Source organism: Lipotes vexillifer, unplaced genomic scaffold (genome assembly GCF_000442215.2).
Source record: "Lipotes vexillifer unplaced genomic scaffold, Lipotes_vexillifer_v1.1 scaffold393, whole genome shotgun sequence".
Taxonomy (NCBI): Eukaryota; Metazoa; Chordata; class Mammalia; order Artiodactyla; family Lipotidae; genus Lipotes; species Lipotes vexillifer.
This window is the reverse complement of record NW_006774564.1, coordinates 569,989-571,033: the sequence shown is the minus strand read 5'-3', so window position 1 is coordinate 571,033 and position 1,045 is coordinate 569,989. Positions and strand designations below refer to the sequence as shown.

The 1,045-nt window shown below is 41.7% G+C and overlaps 1 protein-coding gene across 1 annotated transcript in view; it reads left to right on the top strand.

Annotated features, from left to right (window-relative positions):
- CHIA (chitinase acidic) overlaps positions 1-442 on the top strand; it is a 14,353-nt gene extending 13,911 nt beyond the window's left edge. The window contains exon 11 of the mRNA XM_007449354.1: positions 420-442. Coding sequence (XP_007449416.1) covers positions 420-442 — 23 coding nt within the window. The remainder of the gene's footprint in view (positions 1-419) is intronic.
- Positions 443-1,045: the final 603 nt, after the last annotated feature.

The following is a 1,045-nucleotide window of genomic DNA, read 5'->3' as shown; positions in this document are numbered from 1 at the left end:
TCTTTCCCAAGATTTCCATTTGACTTTCTGCCTCACTTCCTGTAGGCCTTTCCTTGAAGCCACCTTCTCAGTGGGCCCCTTCCTGGCCATGAAACTCCCTTTTCCCTTCTTCCCTGTCTGTGATTCCTTTGTTCTTCCTTGGCAAAATCAATACCTGACATCCCATACATTTTATGTATTTACCATTTTTATTGCCTCCCCTGCTAGAATTAACCTCTAGGAGAACAAGGATTTCTGTTCACTGCTATATTCCCAAAGCCTAGAGCAGTACCTGACATATTATAAGAATTTAATAAGTACCTGTTGAATGAATAAATCAATGAGGGCAGGAAGGGAAATGATGAACAAGTTGAGTAAGCCAAGCATTGGACTTTATATAAGTTATCTCCTACATGGTGAATATTGTCCTTGTGCTACAGGTGAAGAAATTGAGATATTGTGAGGAAAATTTGCCCAAGATTATGAAGTTAATAGTTAGCAGAGCTTATTTTCAAAGTTGGGCTTTTCTGGCTCCTTCTACATCATAATGTTTCCTTGTAGAAAGCAATGTCACAATGACTTCAAGGGGGGAGGGGCTGTTGCTTAGCAGCCAGTCTGAGTTACACCCATCAAATTCTTGGTTAAAGTCCACTTGTAAGAGTGGTCACTCATGGAGACGGTATACAAGAGAGTCAGGGTTTTTTAAAGTCTCTTTGATAGAGAGTTCTGGTTCAGAGCTTCTCAGAGATCTTCAAAGTTCATGCCATCTGGTCTATCCAGGAACATGAAGGGAAACAAAATTATGTTACAGATCACCCAGCCATTCCTTTGGGACTTTGATCATGGTAATCATATTCTTGGGCTCTAGCACATGTATGAAAACACATTCCTTCAGTATTGGAGTCTAATTGGAGAGAGATAGGGGAAGGACCTTGATCCTCATGGGGATAGGGGCAGTGCTCCACTCACCAAGTCATGAGCCTTGACTGAGAGTGACACCCATCCAGATGAAAGGATACCATTTTAAAATCTGCACAAAGGTACCCTTGGAGTTAGCTCTAGCCCT